This window comes from Rhincodon typus, chromosome 2 (genome assembly GCF_021869965.1).
Source record: "Rhincodon typus isolate 14 chromosome 2, sRhiTyp1.1, whole genome shotgun sequence".
NCBI lineage: Eukaryota > Metazoa > Chordata > Chondrichthyes > Orectolobiformes > Rhincodontidae > Rhincodon > Rhincodon typus.
In genome coordinates this window covers 83147331-83164459 of record NC_063333.1, presented here as the reverse complement: position 1 = coordinate 83164459, position 17129 = coordinate 83147331, and the positions used below count along the sequence as shown (strand labels likewise).

The window sequence follows — 17129 nt, the reverse complement described above, 5'->3', positions numbered from 1 at the left end:
CACAAGTTTCAAAATCTCCCCTCCCCCCACCGCATCCCAAAACCAGTCCAGCTCGTCCCTGCCTCCCTAACCTGTTCTTCCTCCCACCTATCCCCTCCTCCCACCTCAAGCCGCACCTCCATCTCCTACCGACCAACCTCATCCCGCCCCCTTGACCTGTCCGTCCTCCCTGGACTGACCTATCCCCTTCCTAACTCCCTACCTACACTCACCTTTCCTGGCCCCATCCCCGCCTCTTCGACCTGTTTGTTTCCTCTCCACCTATCCTCTCCTCTATCCCTCTTCTATCCGCCTCCCACTCTCTCCCTATTTATTTCAAAACCCCCTTCCCCTCCCCCTTTTCTGATGAAGGGTCTAGGCCCGAAACGTCAGCCTCTCTGCTCCTATGATGCTGCTTGGCCTGCTGTGTTCATCCAGCCCTGCACCTTGTTGTCTCGGATTCTCCAGCATCTGCAGTTCCTACTATCTCTATTAATACTCCTGTGACTTCCGGAGGTTTCTGCTTTCTTTAAGTATCCTTTGGGCAACTTCTGGTTCCAAGGTGTCTACAGAATGATGTGAGTTCTCAGCTTTTGCACTCACAGGCTCTTTCTTGATGTGGGTGTTCTGGATAATGATGAACTCCTACAATGAACCTGTTTCAAAGGTGCGGTAAATCAGCAGGGATATACAGAACTCCCACTTTTCCAGAACACCATCCCAAAGAGGTGACTCACCTCAAGGCATCAGAATAGAAAGAAGAATACAAAAAGCAGTAGGAATTACTAAAGCAACCCATGTGACTGGAGTCCAATGTCATTGTAGAAGCCTGAATCTGGATAGTAAGATTGAATGCAGGGATTCTGCAGCACATTATGCAGTCTTTCATTTCTACTATTCACAGCAGATTGTTTTCATGAGATTCAGTAGCTTGTAAAATTTTATGTATTTTCTTTTGGTGTTCAGGTGGACAGTTATTATTGAGATAGTTAGCTTGGGAATCCCAGGCCCTGCTTCCATTTCCCCTGATTGAAACAGTGATAGAATCTGTGCACGGGTAAAACTCATCAGCCTAGAGTTACCTGGCCTATCATCACTTTCCTTGTAATATGATACAAATGTAATTTTGTTACTGTTTGCCCGAAAATCATGTTCTCATGTTTTCACAGCCTCAGAACCAAATTTGAAGGTGCGTTCCAAGTTAAAACAGAAAGTGGCAGAGAGGAGGAGTAGTCCATTATTGCGCAGAAAAGATGGCATCATTATCAGCACCTTCAAGAAGAGAACACTTGAAAGAACAGGTAGTTGGGAAGAACATAAGGCTGTTCATAAAAGCTAACATTGCTCTGTACGGGTGTCTTCAATGCACCCGTAATCTTGCCTGTTCCTTAGTTTAGCACAATGATACAAATAACTCTAATCAACTAATTGGAGCAGTTCCTGCCATAGAATCAGTTGTATTGCTAACTATGAGAATTAATTGTATATGGGAAATGGAACAATGTAAGTGTAGACATTTAAAACTTAGGGGGAAGTGCTGGCATAGTGGAAATGTTACTATACTAGTAATCCAGTGATCTAAAAACCAGCTCAATGTCTGAGGATTTAAGTTTGAATCCCACTTTGGCAAATGATGAAATTTGATTTGGTAAAATCTAGAATTAAAAGTCATTATTATAAAGACCCATTTGGTTTATTAATGTCCTTTAAGGAAGGAAATCAGCCATCCTTACCTCATCTGGCCTCTGTGACTCCAGACCTCCGTAATGTGCTTGTGCGTAGAGAACTGTCCAGTTCAAGGGCAACTTGTGCAACAAATGCCAGCCTTGACAGAATGTCACATACATGGAAGGAAAAAGCAATGAAAGGAAAAAGCTTTTTTTTTATCTAAATGGTCATCATTTTGATTGATTAGTCTTTTCCCTACACATTTACTTCCCACTATATTTCTCAAACCACCCTGTCTCCAGAAATATATCTAATAATCTTCTAAAACTATTTATATTATTTTATTTTAACAGCCATCTCTGGCAACTTATTCCATAATTTTCCCTATCCTAAATTTAAGCAATCTTGCTTTACTTCCCTTTTTATTTCTAACTAACTATCATTAACTGATTTTCCCTTCTGTTTGAGTTTGTGGCTTGCGTGTAGAAATTTTGTTCATCTCCTTCAAGATTTTTAAACTTCAATTAGGATTTTCTAAATGCAACTATCTTCTAGATGTTTTTCATACAAATTCCTTCAATTTTACTCACATCATCAATGATAGTATAGTTTGAGATTCCTTGAAAAGTGGATCCATGTCTTGACTAAGTTTTTAAGAGGAATGGTAAAGAAATCTCAGATGGTAGGAAGCACAATCATTTGGCTGATCAGCCTTTTAAATATCAATTGGAGTGTTACACCTTTCCATTCGTGAATAATATTGAGTATGGAAAGCCAGGAGGTTTAAAGTGAATTTAGCCCTGCTGTACAAAACGGTGGTGTAGTGACAATATCACTGGATGAATAATTCAAAAGACCAACCTGGGGATGCAGGTTCAAATCCCAGAATGGCAGCTGGTGAAATTTAAATTTAAAAAATAAGTCTGGATTTGGAACGTGGGGAAAATTGACCATGAGTATTATTGATTGTTATAAAGTTCATGCCCTTTCTGTCATCCTTATTTGGATTGGTGTAGATGTAACTGCAGACTCACAGTAAGGTGGTCAATGCTACCCTCTGAAATGGCTGTGCAAACCATGCAAATCGAGGACAATAATGGATGGGCAGCAAAAGCTGCTGATATCCACATCCCTAGAAAGACAAAAAGGCAAAAAAAGCAAGCCTAAGAAATAGGTGCATGATTTGGCTAAAAAGCCCTTCAGACTGACTCTTCCATTCAATAAAAACCAAAAGAACTGTGGATGCTGTAAATCAGGAACAAAAGCAGAAGTTGCTGGAAAGCTCAGCAAGTCTGGTTGCATCTGTGAAGAAAAAAATCAGAACTTTTTGAGGAAGGGTCACCGGACCTGAGACGTTAACTCTGATTTTCTCTGATTTCTCTTCACAGGTGCTGCCAGACCTGCTGAGCTTTTCCAGCAACTTCTGTTTTTGTTCTGGACTCTTTCATTCACTTGCTTTGATTCGATTTGATTTATTTGTTGGCACATTTTTTTTGTTACAAAGTACACAGTGAAAGTGTCATACAGTGCGTTTATTTGCATCATAACTGAACTCCTAAATAAACTTTTCTATCCTATCCCAATTTTCCCTGATTCATTTAGTCACCAAAATCTATCAATTTCAATTATGACTATACTTGACAGCTGAGCACCTTCAGTTCCCTTCGAGAGGTTGATAGTAGCTGAAAAGAGAGAACTATTAATTGTAACAGGGGACTTCTGAGCCAGGAAGGGAACTTAGGTAGTGAGTTATCTCGAGGTAATATAGCAGAAGGTGGTTAAGATGAGTTTGAAGAGGGCATGCAGGGAGGTTAGAGACAAACCAAGAAAGTTATGCAAATTCAGACCTAGTGCAGGAGAGAACCATGGGGGAATTTGAGACTGGTAGGATAATGGATGGTGTTGTATTAAATCTCACAGTCAGTATGCATTGACAAGAAATTCTCATGACATCAACACAATATTATAGCGTGGGGCCGAAGGGTATAAAATTGCATATTTCATCTTATTTCAGATCATTTGAAGTATGACATGCTGTTGGAAGTCAGCTGTTTAATGCTGCTCTTTTGCAATCTAATGTTTGTGTACAAACATGAGCTGTAATAGACATCTGTTGGATCCTTGAACATTGCAACATCCATGTCCAGTTTCTTATGTTACAAGGGATAACATTAGCATTGCTGCATCACGTAAAATATGCTGCTGAAGGCAATCACATCAGATGGTAGGGATGTTGCAGAGGTTGTTGGTCGGATAATTTTGATCTCAATGACAGAATTTCCAGAAAATGTTACTCCTTATTTTTGAATTTCACATTCTAATTGAGCATATTTGATAACTCTACTGCTAGTGTGGAATAGTAAATTATAGAATACTAATTTATTGTCACTTGTGGTTTTCATAAAAGAAACAGTGAAAATTGTTTAAGTTGCAATACCATGGTGCCTTTATTAATAATAGAAGGCATAGATAAGAAACAAAATTAAGATGTAGTCCATCTTAGCTTAATACACGGCTCCTGGGTTCGGGAAAAGATTTGCAGAAAGCTGAAGAAGCCGTCACCAAAAGTGAAGGCCCACAACACTGCCACTGGAATCTTGGGCCACGAGACTCCACAGAATCCCAAAGCCTCCCCAAGGGCCCACTTTGTCACCGATCCCAGGCCGGAAGATGTCAAAAGCCACCCAAAAGAACCCCGGGCTGCCAGATGCTGGGCCAAAACCCACCTCATCACTGAAACCAGAATTTCAGGCCAAGCCGCCAAAGACGCTGAAGCAGACCACCACTGGACTTGGCCATAATGGCCATGAGGAACCGCCATCACTACCAACAATAACAACTGACACAAACATTCCTCCTCTTCCCAAGCCACCAATGAAAGGTAAGGTAAACATTGATGTTAAAAATAATAAATGCAAAAAAAAATAAGAAGTATGTGACAGACCTGGAAATCGGAAACAGACAGGTTCAAGAGCCTTCCGACCCTGCCGCTGCCATCTTGGAAAAAACATCAGAAGGTCATAAGTTGAACTCTCGCTCCAGAGACCTGAGTGCGGAACCTATGTTGAAAGTCCAGACTGCTCTATTAGGTCGATGTAAAAGATCTCATACCATTATTGTGCCATTGTTGTGAGGAAGAGTAGAGGAATTCTTCCTGATGACGTGGCTGACATTTATCCTTCAACCAACTTTTGTAAAAACTATTGGGCTGAATTTGCACAACAGTGAAGAGCCTTTGGAGTGCTGGAATGTTTTCCTGTGCTCATGCAGTTAATTTGGAGGATCTTGCTATTCATGAGTAAGTTGAATGATTCCTGCCTTTTTTATGGCTTTTCTAGTTGAATACTGCGGAATGTGACGTTAATAAATGATTCCTGTTTCCTTAATAGCTTTACTGAATTCATCTTGCTCTTTGTGACTTTGTAAGACAATTCCTGTTCTTTTAATGGATTTCCCCAGATGATTCCCAATTTTTGTGGTGCTACTAACTTTGTAGAATCTTGCCGTGTGGTTCTCTCCAGTTGAGTCTTTGATTGTTTCAGCTCCTTCAGAGGTTGACTGTCTGCTTGAGCAGCTTTCTTCAATCTACATCTGAAGAACTTTCATTTTGTAAGCTGCAGCTAAATGCAGTATGCATCTCTTGCCACCATGTTGTAAGATAAATCCTTACCACAGTCCATCATGATGTAAAATCCATCTGGTTGATTTGCTATCACCATCTTATTTGTTCTGGAGAGAGCTCCAGACCTAATTCATCCAGCATGGTAGAGGAAGACCACAGTGTTGCCTAATAATAATAGGCTCTTGTACTAAACAAGATGTAGTTTATTACATGTTAGCAACTATGTACAAATTACATTGAAATGACTGACATTGATCACTGAGACTATGAGGAAGACCTTAGTGTTAAACATGGCTCCTTCAGGATTCAAAACTGTTCTTTTGCCTGAGTCCATATGGCATTATCATATTGAGGACCAGTAGCACTGGTTTTGTCAACATTAATTGGCACAGTGGCTCCGTGGTTAACATTACTGCCTCACAGCACCAGGGACCTGGGTTTGATTCCAGCCTTAGGCAACTGTCTGTGTGGAGTTTGCACATTCTCCCCATGTCTGCGTGGGTTTCCTCCAGGTGTGCCAGTTTCTTCCTACAGTTGAAAGATGTGCAGGTTAGGTGGATTGGCAATGCTAAATTGCACATATTGTCCAGGGATGTGCAGGCTAGCTGGATTAGCCATTGGAAATGCAGGGTTATGGGATAGGGCAGTGGTTCAAGTGGGATGCTTTTCAGAGGGTCGCTACGGACTCAATGAGCTGAATGGCCTGCTTCCATACTGTAGGGATTCTATACTTCTAATCCTTTCAGACCTTAAATGCTTATACAAGAATTTCAACCCTGTTTTCACAAAGGTCCATATTTGGAACAGGTCTGGCCCTTTCACTTCCACGGAAGGGTCTGTGATTAAATGGAGTAGTCTCTAAGGCTGCAGTAAGAATTCCAGTTCACCAATCATGATTGGCCCTCATGGAGGCCCTATTGCTGAAATCATGTTCCTTACTTGACTTTAAAATGTTCCAGATATGAGGGAAGTAAGTAATACTGATTACAATGTCAAAATTCTGGAGCTATTTGAAATTTTAAGAAAAAATTCTCTTCCAACACCCAAATCAGAACCTTGTTCTGTTCTTTTCGTTTTTTCTGGTTCCTCAAGGCAGTAACCTACATGACGGTGACACCACAGGAGCCCTGCCATTTTGTCTCTTTAATCTATAGATGTACTGATGCTTATCAGTGAACCTTGTATCCCAGATCAAAGAAAATAACATACCTCATTGTCAGGGTCTTGTTTCTCATTTGTGCTTCCTTAATATTTTAAAGGTTAACAAATCAAAATGGTGAATGTGTAGGATTTTGCTTCAAAGTTTCCATTTAATCCAAATTCAGTAATCCGCGTGAAAGAAAAATTACCAATTATGACTCACTTCTCAAATTTTTAAGCAGCCAAGTCATCGCTTAGCTGGCATGAATGGAAAACAATGAATTTATCCACTTTACTGTGTTCAATGCTGGGGAAAAGTAGCACAGCAAAAATGTAGGAAAGCTCACTTCAGTTATTAGCTTCGAGCTTCCTATTGGCAGCATTATACTTACTGGCCTGACGAGGAAAGAGCAGACATACATAAACTTGTTATATCACCAGTATCATGTGGCAGGTAAGCTATTCAGGAAGGCAGTCAGACTTTAAATTTAGTGCTAAAAGCAGGTAAAATTGACTGTGGGTCCTGAAAATTGTATTAATGCCAGTTGAAATAAGGTAGGAGATGAGAGACAGAAAGTTTGCTATTCCCTAATTTCTTGTCTGGTTCATTTCATTCTCCTTTACTTTGGGCCTGAAGTGGATCTTTCCTTATCCATTCATTGCCTGCTTAGCTCGTCTACATACTTTGGTTCTTTGGAAGATTTTTCATAGCTTGACCAAAATCACATTTGTATGTTATTTGATAGTCTCTCAAGCTTGCTTTAAGAAAAAAAATCTGTTCCTAGAATATTTAAAAGTTGTCATGAAAATGTTTTGCCCTTCCCTTCCATCTTTGAGTGCAGGCTTGGAGAACTTAGGAATAGATCAGCAAAAAGCACATACTAGGAACTTCCAAATGTCCACACAATATTGCTGTAGATTACTATCTTCATTATATAGGGTCACAGAGTAATAGAGCTGTACAGCATGGAAACAGATCCTTTGGTCCAAATCATCCATGCTGATCAGATATCCTAAATTAATCTAGGCCTATTTGCCAGCATTTTGCCCATATCCCTCTAAACCCTTCCTATTCATATACCCATACAGATGCCTTTTAAATGTTGCAATTTTAAGATCTACAGAGGTTCAAACACTTGTCCTATTTTCGTTACATTGAGAATAGGTCAGATATAATCGCCATTTGTTCTTTATTTTCTTCATTTTGTTTATGAGCTCTTAAAATAAACTTGAAGCATATTTTAAAATCATCTGAGTACAAATATTGTCTACATAGCACAAGATAAAATGAAGTTGAATGTACTATTATGAAAAAGGATAATTGATGCTCAGGCTTCATTGGAGCATAGGACATAGGAACAGGTGTAGACCATTTAGCGGGTTCTCATATTCCAATCATCCATTTCAAAGCATTTTTCTCCCCCACGTTATCCACATATCCATTTACATCATAGGTATTTAGAAATCAGTGAATGAATTTCCACAACCCTCAGAGTTAGAGAATTTGAAATATTCATAACTCTCTAAGTCAAAAAAGATTATCCTTATCTCAGTCCTAAGTGGCTTCCCCCTTGCTTGAAATTTTGTCACCTCGTTCTAGGCTCCCCAGCCAGGGGAAACATCTTACATGCATCTACCCTGTCTATCCTTTTTGGTATTTGAAGGCTTCAATGAGATCATCTTGTATTCTTCAAACTTTGAGAGAGTACAGGCTTAGTTTTCCCACGCTGTCATCATAAGACAGTCCCGCCAACCCTGGAACAAGCCTAGGGACCTTTATTGCCCACCCTCTATGAGATTAATATTGTTCCTATTTTCCTTCTGAAAACCCACGTGTACTGTGACCGCCAACTCCCCTTTATTATTCTGTTAGTAACGTGCATATCCATAGCCATAGAAAATAGGAGCAGGATTGGACCATTTGGCCCTTTGAGTCTGCTCGATCATGAAGTATGATCATGGCTGATCATCCAGTTCAGTGCCCTTTTTCCACTTTCTCCCCATATCCTTTCACCCCTTTAGACCTAAGTACTGTATGTAACTCCTTCTCCAAAATTCAATGATTTGGCCTCAACTGCTTTCCATGGCAGAGAATTCCACAGGCTCAACACTCTCTGGGTGGAGAAATTCATCGTCATCTCACTTTTAAATGACCTACCCTGTATCCTTAGACTGCAATTATTGGTTCAGGATGCTGAAGTATAGGGTGGATGATACTCCTCCAAAGAACAGGACCAGAATCATCAAACATGATTTTCCATTCACAAATTTATGCTGATTTTGCCCAATCAGATCACCATTATCCAAGAATCCCTTTATCACATCCCTTTTAACAGACTCTAACATTTTCCCTGCTACTTATGGAAGACCAACGTGTGTGTAGTTACCTTTTTTCTCTCTCCTTCACTTCATAATTGTTTAGGTTTCATTCACTATCTTCCAATCTGCAAGAGCCATTCCAGAATCTATAGAAGTTTGGAAAATGATCACCAAAACGTTTCTTTTAACTCCTTGGAATATAGAATATCTGTTCCTGGGAATTAGCAATCTGCATTCTCATTAATTTCTCCAACTTTTTTTTTACTGAAACCAATTTCCTCCAATTCTTCATTCTCTCTCATCACTTAGGACTCTAATTCTGGAAGAGTTCTTGCATCTCCCTCAGTATAGATTGTGATACAATGCAGTCATTTAGCTTCTCCATCATTTCTCTATGCCCTCTTGTAAATTCTCCTGACTCTGCCTGTAATCTTTGTCTTAGCCAACTGTTTTCTTCTTACATATGTCAAGAAGCTTTTTTACTCCATGTTCATATTATTTTGCTAGTTTACAATCTATTCTGTTCATACTTACTTTTTGAGTTTATTGGTTCTCCTTTGTTGTATTCTAAAATCCTCCCAGTCATCAGGTTTATTCCTAGTCTGTCAGTTTCACAGGTTTTTCTTTTGATCCCGTACAATTTTTACCTCGCGTTGTTGGCCATGGCTGGCTGATGCTTTTTCGGAGGAGGGTTTTGTGCCTTGGAGGCACCTATAGTTGCTGCAAACCAGATAATGATTCTAACTGCAATAAAAGTATGTAAGAATAGTGTAAGAATCCTTAAGTTCCTGACAAGAATGGGGACAATTAATATGCATAAGAGAACTAACTTTTGAGGGACTTCAGGAAACTTCTGAAGCATTTGGAGTTGTTCATGTTATATCTCCTGGATGTTTGTCTCTTTCACCGAAGTTATAGTGAGAACGCAGGTGACACTTGGAGAAATGTTGCCTCCTCTTCAGGGGACCATTAGTGAGAAAGGTAAAAGAAGATTAGGTCTCACATAATATGGAAAGAATACTGAAATAAATTGTAGTGAGGGGATATTTAGAATCTAGTAATTATAGGGTCCTAGTTTTGAGATTGTTATGGAGATAGAAGAGATAATGAAATCTAATATGAAAGTATATAGCAGCAGAATAGATGCTGAAGAGATGAAACACTATGTGTAAGGGGAAAATATGAAAAGAACTATTTTAAGTAAAGAATGTGTGGTTGGGGGATGATGGGAAATGGATGTGCTTTAAGGTAATATTTACATTTCAGAAGCAAAATATCCCAGAATCCAGTTGACTAAGCAAAAAAAAGAGTAAGAAAATAGTTGAGAAGAGCAGTTATGGAGGTGTTAAGGAGAAAGAAATGTAAACTCTATAAGGAGCATGGTAGGAAGAATTATAAGGTTAAGCATCAAGATTCTGATGTGAGACGAGAGATACAATAATAACTAAGTGTTCTCTATATCAGGAGAAAGAGAAATTTTTAAAAATCCAAACTCTTAACTAATAGTAGTCAGAAGATGATGTCAGAGATGTGAAAAATAGTAAAATAAACAAACTATTATTTTTAGTAACTTTTATTACTGAAAAAGAGATGCTTAAGTTGTGAGAAGTTTATGAAGCAAGGAAGCTGCAAACTATTAATATCACAGAGAGAACCACAGAACATCTCAGGAATGTTGGAAGGTAGGAACTAACACATCAACCAGATCAGGTCAGGGTAACAGACTCCCTTCCCTAATGGACATTTGCCAATCAGTTAGATTTTTTATTACAACAAGCAGCTGACCTCAGCTTTCGTTTCCAGATTTTAAAATCTTAATTCAAATTCTGAGAATGTCATGGTGATGTTTGATTTCATGTTATTAGGTTTATTATTCCAGGAGTCTAGAAATGAAATTTCCTGGTAGACCTCGGGACCCTGATGGTGTGTGATTTCTGGTCTGAGAGTCTAGGACCAGAGGGCATCATCTCATTGTAAGGGATCACTGTTAAAGGCAAAAATGTGAAGTTTTCTTCTCTAGCATTAGAGCATCTGTGGAATTCTTAACTGCAGAAAGTGCTAAGGCTGGCTCAATCAGCATATTCATGAGATTGACAGATTTTTAACCATAAGGGAAATCAAGGCGTATGGAGATAAGGCAGGAAAGTGGAATTGAGGATTACCAGATCATCCATGATCTCATTATACGGCAGAGCAGGTTGAGTGGATTCTGATTAGGCAGAAAATAACAGGCTTCCTCCGAGAACCCTCTCCCATTGGGGTATGCAGGTGGGCTTCTAAGGCTATGTATAGCAGATGGCCCCATCAGGAGAGGCAATCTGATAAACCCTGCTATTGAGAAAATACTGGCCAATGTGCTCAGAAAGAAATACCTTCTAAGAAATTGGAATTAGAAACATAGAACGCCGATTTGGTCTTCAAAGGACTATTGAAATCACAACCTGGTGCTCATGTGGAGTGTCCAAACACCTTGTCATAATATGATTGAACACAGAAGTCCTTAAATAATTCATTTTCTCTCTGGATTTTTGCATTAAATGACCTTCACGGCAATGGGGATGTTAATTTGAACACTTCATTTAATTTAACTATCAGTGAGGCATGTTTCCAAACTATAAGTTTAGATTAAACAAAGTTGGGTTTTGGGAATACTTAGGTTTGTGTTGTTTATCATAACATTTCAAATATTAAAAAATACAAAACCCTGCACTAATTCACTCCAGATTCTGGTTTCATTTACTATAAATAATGTCATGGAAATTTCGAATTGTTTGCTTGAGTTGATTGAAAATTTGTAGTATATGCATATTCCAGTCACAAATTTGTTTGTTTATTTATCTGCTAAATAAACCCACATAGACATTGGATAAATAGATAATATTTTAAACATTCATGCATATTTATTGCTTGGGTAATGATGCGTACTTGGTTGAATTTTTAGATGGAGAAATAAACATTATGGAAATTGCAGCCAATCTGATTGAGCAATCATCAAAAAATTTGTTGTGATGTGTTGCTTTGAACCCTTTACTGATTTTCTTACAGAATATGGGCAGTAGTTTTTTTTCATAATGATGTTATGTTTTTGTAAATTACAATCAACAAAAGGCCATTTCATGTTAAGAGCATATCATTGGCAATTCTTAGTCATTTGCTTCCAATGCCAGGCTATCAATATGAATGAAGTGAACCTGACTAGAATGTATGCAAGGGATGTACTTTTATGGTCATAGTTCAACCAAATGCTGCATTTTATGAAGGACGTTGAGGCATTGAAGACAGTGCAGACAAAACTCATGAGAATGATTCAGTTATGAAGGTAGGTTGTAGAAGTGGGACTATTTTCCTTGGAGGTGAGAAAGCCGAAAGGAAATCTAATTAAGGTGTTGAAGTTCACGAGAGGTCTGGACAGCGTAGACGGAGATAAACAGTGCCCACACATGCAATGATCGGGATCAAGAGGACATAGAATTGAAGTATTTGGCAGAAAAAGCAAAAGTGATATGAGATAAATCCTGCGAGTAGTTAAAGAGTGGAATACCTTGCCTGAGAGTCTGGTGGAGATAGGTTCATTCAAAAGGGAGTTAGCTTTACCAAAAAGGCAGATGGTTACTTGAAGAGAAATAACATGCAGGGTTATGGGGAGAAGACAGGAAAATAGCACTTGGTAAAGTGCTCATTTGGAGAGTTGGTGCAGACAAAATGAGCTAAATGATCTCCTTCAGCTCTGTAACAATTCTGCGATTCTGTGACATATTAAGGTAGGGTTGAGGCACATAGATTGGAGACTTTTGATCTTGTCATGGCCATTCTTAATGCTTCCTTTGAAACTTCATCTTAAATATATATCTGGTCTAGGGTCACTTAGGTTTTATAGATCAATCAGTGCTGAGGTGTGCCTGAGAAGCAGCTTTATTGTTTAGAGCAATAGTTTTTATGGGATCAATTTGCATTGGATTTTTACTGAATATGATAGGGCTTTCTATAAAATGATAGAAGTATGGTGAGAGTCATGCTAATTGATGTGTAATTGGTCAAATAGCTGTTGGGAAGACAGCTTCCACCAGTGATATGCCTATGGTGTCATGTTTTAAGATCCTTGAGGTCCTTAGGAAGGTCAATACAGTGCCATAGGAAGGAGAAGTCTTACAAGTTGATGGGCACCTTAAATGTAACGCCAAAATAGGTGTTCTTGACCAATTTTTGTCCTTTCTTGGGGTTTATGAAGTACAAAGTATTTACTGTACCAGAATGCAGAAAAATCAGCATCTGCAGCAAGGAGAAAAGATGTAAGAAGGCATTCCTCTTAATGATATTCACTCTCTCCACTAATGGCTTTGACCTCTTCTATCCTTTTAGATTGGGGCTTTTGGTGAAAGATTTTATGTAAAGCTGCAGGATTAGGATATTACAGGACATCACGTATCACTAGCATACTTAACTACTTCACTTCTAAGTGGAATTCTGACAGGCTCTGAATAACAGGGAATGAAAGGGAGTTTCAGAAATAGGATAGGTTCTTACTAATGTGAGCATTCATCATTCACGTCACTCGCAAATCACAGTTTAACATTTTCTGCAACATAATGGGCAAAGAGGACAAGACCAGTTACCTGGCGTCTTATAAGTCTGTATGATATATCCCAGGAGCTGCTGTGAAGCCTATATCATTGAGCAGTCACAGGTTTGTGCTTCATTTCAAGGCCAGATGCCTCAAAAGGATGGTTACTGTGCGACAAGTGCTATCCTCTGCAACTATGGCTGATGACTCCGTTATGCAATCTCCTGACTGAGGCTGCACATCAATACAAAGCATCCTTTTCTTCATCCCAGGCTATCATAAAGCCGATGATAGGCCTGCTGAAGTTAAGATGTTTGGATCAATCTGAGTGTGTTTTGCGGTATAACTCAGAATGTGTCACATAATTCGGGGCGGCATGGTGGCTCAGTGGTTAGCACTGCTGCCTTACAGCACCAGTGACCCAGGTTCAATTCCACCCTCGGGCAACTGTTTGTGTGGAGTTTGCACGTTCTCCCTGTGTCTGTGCGGGTTTCCTCCAGGTGCTCCGGTTTCCTCCCACAGTTCAAAGATGTGCAGGCTAGGTGGATTGGCCATGCTAAATTGCCCATGGTGATCAGGGATGTGTAGATTAGATCAGTTATAGGAGGATGGGGTCTGGGTGGGATGCCCTGAGGGCCAGTGTGGACTTGTTGGGCCAAAGGGCCTGTTTCCACGGTGTAGGGGTTCTATGATGAATTCCTCGATGTTGTGCTCTGCACAACTGGAGGAGGCAGAGAGGGGATGTGATGGATGCTGAGGAGCTGGGAGAGCAGCAGCAGTTTTCTGAGGAGGTATATGAGGACATGCAGCAGGAGAAACATCACCTTTTTTATGATGGAGCAGTGTAGCATCAGGCATGACAAACCAGATTGTACATAATTGACACCCAATACCAATTGATCAGAATTAGGTGAACGATCATTCATTGACAATAAATTTGTTGCTACTCATGAAGGAGGCAGCTCCATTCATCCACCGAAGCTAATGCAGCATTTTCTTCGCTGATTTTTCTTTGCTTTCTTTCTGTTATTCAATAACAGTTAATATTTTCAAATGTTTGAAGGCTTTACAACATGTGACACTCCTGCAATGAAAGATGTTATGCTATGATGGACATTAGAAAGGTTTATAACATGGTATCACCATAAAGATACAGAGCCTGCATAGCTTGATGCTTGTGGCTGTGGTTACTGTTACAGACAATCAGACAGGTAATCACGTAAAATAGCAATCAGTTTACAAATGAGGTTCTATTTTGAAATGAAGTGACATCTGTGCCACCCTTGTGACCTCAGAAACTTTTCTTATTAGTTTTCCTGTCACTTTGCCAACCACGAATAGCAATCACAGTACTCAATGATTGAACTGGTCCATCGCTGGACATTAAATATGGCACCAGCAATGGATATCCTGGAAGATCTTGGCAGTGGGAAATATTTCCGTTATTGGTGAGCATGCAAACCGGGCCATTAGGATGTGGAGCACACGTAATGAGATGAACAGCGGAGAATTGTGTGAGAAAATCCGCTAGACCCCATAGACAGAAACCCTCCATGAAACACCTGGAATTGACACTTTGCCAATGTTTAGCAAAATTCAGTCCATTTGCCTTTATACATCCAAAAGGATAGTCCAGTGCATTGAGGTGCAATCTTTGTTTTGTAGCAGTTGAATTCTAGTCCGATAGCTGGATAAATATTCAATGATCTGAAAAATGATCTGGAAAGGTGTGAGCAAGTCAATGATGTGAAAAAAGGATGGCATTAGCATTTAAAATATACTGACAAGGCCCTGTGCATCTTTGACAGTCTGAATTTTCTATTGGATGTTACTTTAACACACGTAACCAATAACAAAATAACACAGCAGAAAGTCCAGTATTTACATATTTGAGCCATGACTTCATAGTCCAACTTAAAGTGTTTTAGAGAAGTAATAGTAATGACAGAATTGATATATTCATATGATTGTAAAGCATCATTGCTGAAAGAGTGATCAGTAGTTCAGGTGAGAATACAGCCTTGAAATAAATCTGGAATATCTGTTATTTCTTTTCAGTTCTTTTTTAATCTGTCACTTGAACTGTATTAGGTGGCTTCATTAAGTTCTTGTTGATTGGCTCAATTGACTGGATGGTTGGTTTGTGATGCAGAGTGATGCCAACAGTGTGGGTTCAATTTCACACACCAGCTGAAGCAACCATGGAGGACTTTCCTTCTCAACCTCTCCTCTTGCCTGAGATGTGAAAACCCTCAGGTTAAAGTCACTACCAGTCATTTCTCTCTAAGTAAAAGAGCAGTCCCATGGTCTTCTCGGACAATAGTGACTTTACCTCATGAATTGTCTTTCTAGTGATTCTTGATTCTCAGTGCATATGTAGAAGGCCAATGTGCTGCATGTTTATCTCAGTGAAAGATTAAAGTTTGCAATGTTGCTTTCGTGATGAAAAAAGTCAAGGATTGTTGTATTTAGTACTATAGCCAATATATATAAAATATTTTGGATGAGACAATTAAAATGTTTCTGTTACACAGGCCCCATCTATTGGCAGTCAATAGAATAATACACATCGGTTGAAAATATAGTGACAAGTAGCAGAAATAAAGTAACTCAAGACTTTGAAAATAATGCTTCATTATTTAATTAACAGCTTGGAGAATTCTTGCTGCATTTCTCTGATCTTCAAAACTACAATACAGTTGTACTTCCATGAGAATTCTTGTAGCCACATTTACCAACTTGTTTTCTCCTGTTTCGGTCTGAGTCTCACTATGAGGTGGCTTGGGATCTTCCACTGACATTAAAAATTCTAGCAGTTGTTAGTTGCTGTGAATAGTATTGATTATATGACCTCTAAAGAAGGGAGAGAGCTTAATGTGTTGAATGACTCATTCTTCTCAACATGATTTCCTATAGTCATTTGCTTTTCTTACTGAATGAGGAAAGAAGAAAAGTCAGGTTAAAACAATGAATTACTCTATTGTGCAATGAGTAAATGCCTTGTAAATTATAGTGCTGGAGTTTTAGGTTCATACTTTAAGTTCACTGGTTCCAGCCACCATGGTGATAGAAACACTACAACTGAGTTCAATTCTCTTGGAACAAGAGGGGAGAAATAATTAGCCAGGTTTCTAGCTCATGATCAACATGATGACCTATGCTTCAAGTGCATTTGGGAAGATACCTGGTGGAAACATCACATTGTATAATATTAATGTTCCCCAACCAGAGGCCGCTCCCTACAAGTACACATATGAAGGATGACAGTGCCTGTGGAATAGTACGTCTTCATAATTCACTATATTCCTTCATGAATCACTACAAGGAAAGATAATTGTAAACCATACTTAATTGTTGATGTCTAAGTCGATATAAAGGCCATCCTCTACTGATTTCATAATGTATAAAAATTACAACTGATTAAGAGAAATAGGACCTATAATTCCACCATCAGTTCAGAATACTAAACTGAATTGATAAGACTCTTCAGTTTCACCAAATAGAGAAAAGCAAAAATATTATACATAGCACAAAGGAAATATCTCCTTTGCTAATCCCATTCTCCCCATGCATATATGTAATTCCTGGTTTGGTTTTTGTTTTCTTCTTAAAGGTTCCTCGGTTTGTAACAGTGCTCCAGGATCTGGCCCCAGCTCTCCCAACAATAGCTGCATTGGATGCTCATTGGAGAATGGATTCTCACATTCACACACCGAGGTAAGACTTCAGTGTTTTACATCACTGGGTCATTGTACTTTCTCGTCTTTGCTCCTCTCTGGTTCTAACCCTGTCATTTCAACCCATCCCTCCCCGAACTTTTGTCTCTGTACTTTTCTGTGA

At 39.2% G+C, this 17129-nt stretch overlaps 1 protein-coding gene across 1 annotated transcript in view; it reads left to right on the top strand.

Annotated features, from left to right (window-relative positions):
- LOC109931812 (histone deacetylase 9-like) overlaps window positions 1-17129 on the top strand; it is a 948406-nt gene that overhangs the window by 661720 nt on the left and 269557 nt on the right. The window contains exons 8-9 of the mRNA XM_048608478.1: window positions 1149-1280; window positions 16903-17006. Of these exons, the coding sequence (XP_048464435.1) occupies window positions 1149-1280; window positions 16903-17006 (236 nt within the window). The remainder of the gene's footprint in view (window positions 1-1148; window positions 1281-16902; window positions 17007-17129) is intronic.